The 6,844-nt window shown below is 29.4% G+C and overlaps 1 protein-coding gene across 1 annotated transcript in view; it reads right to left on the bottom strand.

The window, feature by feature from the left end:
• Positions 1 to 6,844, bottom strand: part of LOC106472959 (tyrosine-protein kinase RYK-like) — a 71,812-nt gene that overhangs the window by 25,814 nt on the left and 39,154 nt on the right. Inside the window, exons 4-6 of the mRNA XM_022402530.1 lie at positions 4,638 to 4,772; positions 3,830 to 3,859; positions 1,867 to 2,005 (exon numbers count right to left, since the gene is read on the bottom strand). Coding sequence (XP_022258238.1) covers positions 1,867 to 2,005; positions 3,830 to 3,859; positions 4,638 to 4,772 — 304 coding nt within the window. The remainder of the gene's footprint in view (positions 1 to 1,866; positions 2,006 to 3,829; positions 3,860 to 4,637; positions 4,773 to 6,844) is intronic.

The following is a 6,844-nucleotide window of genomic DNA, read 5'->3' as shown; positions in this document are numbered from 1 at the left end:
CTTAATAGATTAAATCTCATAACATTAAACATTTATATATATTTATTATGTTGACCTTTCAGCTGTGCCTGGCTAACAATACAGAAGTTACAATGATATGGGTCACGTGCACTCATGTTACCGTCAAATAACATAAAACTGACCTTTGGTCTGTACAAAGCTACTTGTCTTGGCTGTGTTTTAGTAGACTAGTATTTTGTAAAATACAGTCACATTTCCATTATTATACATTATATATGTATATAGATTATCAAAATATTGAAATAAGTTCTTAAACTTATTTTTCTTAAAACACAGAACAGTAGATAAAGAAGTAAAGCAAATGATTATCTCTTCTAGTTATGACCTTTGTACTGGGTTGCTAAACCTTTACAAATTTTGCACATGGAGGATATGAATTTTTTTGGGTTTTATATACACACACACATACATTTGAATAACTACAAAATCATAAATTACTACATCAATACCATAGAATTCCACTATAATTTATCAAGCTTAGTAACTATGATGCATTTTAGTCTAGGAAATATGAAATTTCAAGCAGACTAAAGATCCTTGAGATCTTGGTTCAAAAGAAAGAAATGGCATTCTAAGAATTTAAAATGGCTGAGAAAGCCATTAGGGGGAGATTCTGAGTTTCCGATTGGTTATTCATATCACATATAGAAGTGTATAAAAGGGGAGCATTTCAAAAAATGGAAAGAGGTGGGTGGGGTGCCACCGTGTTTGATTTATTACATGAGTAATATTTTAGATAACCTTGAAAGCTATTAACTGTTCAGTAAACGTAAAATCATTGATGTGTTGACTTACTTTTGAAACATGCCAAATTTAGACTATAAAAGCTTTGTATTTTGAACTAATTTATCCTTTCTTTCCAAACATAATCATGAATCCATGATCCATTCTTAATAAGGTGTACTCACTAAGCACATACACATGCAGCCTAGAAAAATGTACTGTACATTGATTACATAAAAAGGAGAGGGAGTTATACCATTCAAAAGTTGATTTTTAAATTTAACATATCTTTCATTTACTCAAAAATGAATTGTAAAATAAACTCACATTCCATTTCTAAATGAAACAAAAAAATTAGATCAATTTCATTTTAAGGCAATATCCTCTGAACTTGAGAAACTGGCAGAATGGAAACCATATAATAATAATGATAATAATAATGAGGACAAAAATTTTATTTGTAGCCTTTCTTACAAGATACCTTACAGTTTTTAAACTTATAAAAGATGGTTAGAAATCAAAAGTAATAAAGATAAATGTGATGTGTCTTAAATTACTTACATTTTTCTTTTTAAATCTGAGAAAGGGATTTTAAAACTAGCTTTTAAAAATGGACAAAAAGAGCACTTTTTTTTTTACTAATAACATACGTTAAATATAATGTGTTAGAAACTTTGAGGGAAATGATACAAAGTTCAGGTACTGAGCTTAAAAATATTGGATAAATTCAGATAAAGGTTATGTTGAGTATTCAATTATACTTAGCAATTGTGATATTACTAACTACATATTGAATTAATCACTCAGTAACATACTAGAATAAAAATTTGCACTTCACCTTAATGTAAAAATTTTACACATTTAGTGGAAAAAATGTTAATGATAAGAAATATTATTTTGGCAATATAAATTGCAAATTAAGAATTTTTTGGATATATATAGTTTCCCAGAAAGTCTTAATAGTAATTTATCTAAATCATACAAAGATTGATAATCCATCTGTAGAATTGGTTAAAAAACACAACAGAAAATTAAATATTTCTTAATTTTTTCATCCTTATAAATGTTGTGTACTTCAGTGAATAAGACCAACATAAAAGTTTTGTTAAAATGATTACTCACTTCAGAGCTTCATTCCGACGAGCTTTTTGAGCTCTAATGTAACAGGTCGTAGCAGCACTTGTAATGACTACAATGAGTGCACTAGCACAGCCAACAGCAACATAGAAAGAACTGGTAGATGCTACCACTGCTGAAGGATCTAAAAATAAAGGCCAGATCATGGAAGCTTTCAAACAACAAGATAACAAATAAGTAGGATACACTAAATGACACCAGGAAACAATACCCATTTCAGTCATCAGTCATCCTCTTGTATAGAAATGTTAATATGATTTTCCTCTTTCATAAAAATTAAACAGATATTTTATAGTGCATGAACATCACACCATTTAGTTTGGTTGTTTATACTTCTTTGATAGCAGTTTAGCTAATAAGTGAAATGTAGTCATGCATGCAGTAGGAAGGTCTTATGTTGGGCATGAAAAATGCACGATAGAAAGTTACTGGTAGAAGGAGTGATCTTGTTCAAAATGAAACATCCCGTAAATGAACAGAATAATGAACAACAGCAGGCTAGTCAAAATATTTAAAGACCTATTTCAACATACAAATGTAAGTTAATGCAGTTAATTATAAGTAAAGCAGTAGAAAAGAAATTAATACATTAAAAATTGGTAGTTCCATTATTCAAGATGCTGTTCTAAATTTATTACAATGATAAAAGAACTAATCTACCGGGCTACATTAATTTGTTCTTTTACTCACCAGTGCTACTTACTAGTTACAACTGTTTTACACTAGTAAACAAATGTTCACCATTAGTAAGCTGTTTACTTAAGTAATTGAGAAGAGATAACGTTTTGAGGGTCACAAGACTGTATTCTTTATTGAGACTGATAACCAAAACTCAATACTACCAACGTGTGGACTTGAGAAAGAAAATGTTGCTGCTACGTATATTTCTAATTAAAAATACCCTTTAAAGGTTAATTAATTGATGCAATGGGTACTAACAACATGTTGAACATTCTTATGACATGTTTCTGTCTGAATAACTGATGCCACTATACATGCTTGCATGGTGAAAAAGAATACTGTGTGAACTTAATAACATGCAAATAACAGCAACTATTGATCAAAACAGGAAATGTAGAATGAACTAAAAATTTAAGGCATTTCCTTACTTACTTATAATATTTACTTATTGGGAGGATGTTTCTATTAGTAAATGAGAAATTTGAACTAGTAAGTTACTTGTTACTAACTCATGAAATTGAGCCCTATTATGCCTATGTTAATGAATAACTGGATGCCAGATAATTTTCATCATGACAGTATTCTTCCTTTAGCATAACAAATTATAAATATTTCATTTTTAGATATGTTTAGTTTTATGAATCATTTCACAGATACATTTTGATGTTGCAATATGTATTATGGTCGATTAGTTAAGACCTTAAAAGTAAATGGAATTTAAACCAGACATTTTTTTCTTCTTATTTTACAATTAAAAAAAAAAGATGCTTCCCACTCAAATTTACTGGCAGTATTTTATATTATCCAAAGTTAATGTATATATTAAATAGAGAATTTTGAGTAACAACTTTTCCAAATTATTGGAGGTGCTGGGTGTATGTTTTATACAGTTTCAGAATGCTTAGCAGTACTTGCATAGACATATTTTGGGGATGCTCAGGACTTACAATACCCATGGAGCTGGTACCTGTGCTCAGAATTATCAATGTTAGTTTTGGGATTTCAGGTGCAAAACTTGCTTGAATAAGTCATATAGATGTGGTTGTACAAAAACAAGCAATTCTGATTAAAAACTATTAATTTCATGACACAAGGGTTAAAAGAAATTACAAATTATTGTATGAATCCTATTTATTATGCAGTCATCACTGAAATTCAAAGTAAAAAATTGTACAGTTGTAAGTATCTTTCCAGTTGACATATGTATTGACTACATCTGTAATATCTGGGACTGAAAATATAATACTTAAATCAGAATGTCACTTACCAATTAGCATTGTTCCATTTCGATTAGCATCTGAAAAAAAAAAGAAGAAAAATTCTAAAAATAATTTCTTGTTTTGTATCTTATAAGTCCAACTTGCACATCTAACAATAACTACCTTATTAGTGATCATACTGGTATAACAATTGTATTTTACTATTCTTTTTTTTCCCCATTTTAAAATGTATAATAAAACTGCTAACTCCTTATGCAAGACCAGTTATTCTACTAATTTGTAAGATTTGGGAATATGTGTTGATGAAAAAAATTAAGCACTTACAAGAATAAAACTAACTCAAATGCAACAAATTACTAAACAGTTTTACATGTAGGTGCTATCACGTGTCTAATTACAATTACCAGCTGAGGTCAGTATTATCTGCAGTATGTATGAATTAGTTATTTGTTTGATATCATATAGTTTTTCAGATTTTCTTTGGTTCATAAAACAATGTGTACACTGAAGATCTTTCAACTAGGTTACTATTGCACATTGTAAAATGCACATTACAAATCTTTGTTGCTTATAACACATACAAATGCTCCAATTCTGTAGAATGTTCTTACCTCTAGGTAACAGACTAAATAAACCATACAATTATTTTTATTGGTTCCTCAATTAAACAATATCATTTCTAGGTACCATATCCATTTATAACTTACCAAAATATATTTCACAAAAACATTTTTGGATAAATAGACATATTTAAGTAGAAAATTCAAAGAAAACCTTTTTCCCACTGAATTTCTACAATAAGTGCAATAGAAGGTTAAAAAAACAAAACAATAATTACATGTATGAATATGTTACCTTTGAGGCAGATTTTTTTTCTTCGAAGAGTTAGAGAAGTCACATTAACTGGGGATCCAGCTGTTATGTTAATGTGCAGACTCACATCTACTTCTTCACTCTTTTTGCCAGTACAAGGAAGAATCAAACGAAACACTGCCAAATTAAAAGAAGATTGTTAATAAACAGCTCCCATCCACATTAAGTTTTTCTAAAGGAAAATAAAATTAACATTTTGAGTTTTGAAAATGCAGAAAGTTATGAACTTACTGTATCATTTAAAGCAAATAAGAAAACTGAATAAATACTGTACTTGTTCTTGAGAAAGGAAATGCACACTAATAACACTGTTGTTGAACTTTTTTTTTTGAAAAAAAAAAATCTTATCAAATGCAAACTGTAGCACATGCAAGCATGTGTTTTAGCAACACAAAATATTACTTGCAAAATAGTACATAAAAAAAATCTATAAGAAAGAAAGGTATCTGTAATTTGACCCATAGTTTTAGACAAGTTAGTTTCCTTCAGAGCAACATCAGTAGCACTCAATGAAAAGCTTATTTCAAATACATGGAAAGTAAATGTAATAATTATTAAATGATGGCAAGAGGGTTACTTCCATAATTATATTTTTCTGGTATAAATTCATTACATTATAATTTCAAGTTTACCAAGGTACATTTTTATTAAATAACCAGGAACAATAAAATTACCTTGGACTTTCCTAAGAACACTTCTTATTGTTATTTAGACTTGCAAGATAACCTTATTTTATTTGGTTTCTTCTTGAAGATCTAGCTTCTAAATTCTAAAAAATGTATATAATTTTTGGAAATACAGTTTTTATGAATTCCACCAAGGTTATGAAAAAAAGAAACTGTTTGTAATTAGCACTCAAAAAATATTTAAATTTTATAAGTTTTCACATATATAATAAAACAACCAAATTTCCTAAACCTTTATGGCTGTAACTGTTTTTATACACATTAACCTACAGATGTATATTATTAATTAAAATCAGAGAAACAGCCTTTATGAGGTATCTTCCCTAGATAAAATAAATTCCTGTACACATTATACATACAATTTTGGCATGTAACTATATTTTAATTTTATATAAACACCACATTCATCTACTGTAGTTTACATGATACTGCTTAACTGCTATGTTACTTGAACTAGGTTACTATAGTTTTTTCATCAGCAGTTTGCAAATACATAATTACATGTAATGACAAGATCTACAAGGAAAAAAAACCCAAAAAATATGAAGAAAATATTTCAATAAAGAAGTCATTCATGATGTTAAGAAAACACACACGCATAATATAAATTAATTACAATTCACGAGACTAATTACAATGTTTATTGAAGATAGACCTCTTTCTTCTCAATTCAAGCCCTCAATATAAAAGTCAAAATTAATCTAAGCGATAAGAATTTACAAAACAAATAACTGGAAAAGGTTTCTGTCAGAACCTTTCATTAATTGAGAATGTTCCAAGTCAACAGTCTTCTTGCTTTATTTTGTCAGTAAAAGTTCTTAAAGTAGTTTTATATTAATAATATCACAAGCTTTAACCTATTCCAAATTATTTCTATCCTCTACTATAAACCATGAGCTAGACATATTTATTCACATCTCTCTAAAGAGGATCTAATTTAGTTTGCTATGTTTGGTTTGTTATGAATTTTGCACAAAGCTACTTGATGGTTATCTGTGCTAGCTGTCCCTAATTTAGCAGTGACAGACTAGAGAAAAGGCACATAGTCAACACAATGTACCAACAACTCTTGGGCTACTCTTTTACTAACGAATAGTGGAATTAACCATCACATTATAACACCCCACCTCAGAAAAGGTAAACATATTCAGTGATGGGAATTTGAACCCATGACCCACAGTTTGTGAGTCAAACACCTGAACCACCAGGCCATGCTAAACCTAAAAAAAAAAAATTACTTCTTTTCATTTTCCTTTCACTTTATGGCAAGAATAGTAGGACTAGGGGACACAAGTATAAATTTTGGCAAGGTAGGAGTCATCTTCAGTTAAAACAGCTACATTTTTCTAACAGGGTGGTTGGCCTCTGGAACGAGTTGCCTTCGGATGTTGTGGAGGTAGTAAATTTAAATGAGTTTAAGAGAAAGCTTGATAATTATATACACCTGGAAAAAAGTTAAGCACCCCCCGTGTTTTTTTCAAGTGATTCAGATTCGGCGTTCTT

Source organism: Limulus polyphemus, unplaced genomic scaffold (assembly GCF_000517525.1).
Source record: "Limulus polyphemus unplaced genomic scaffold, Limulus_polyphemus-2.1.2 Scaffold125, whole genome shotgun sequence".
Lineage (NCBI taxonomy): Eukaryota > Metazoa > Arthropoda > Merostomata > Xiphosura > Limulidae > Limulus > Limulus polyphemus.
This window is presented reverse-complemented; position numbering and strand designations above follow the sequence as displayed.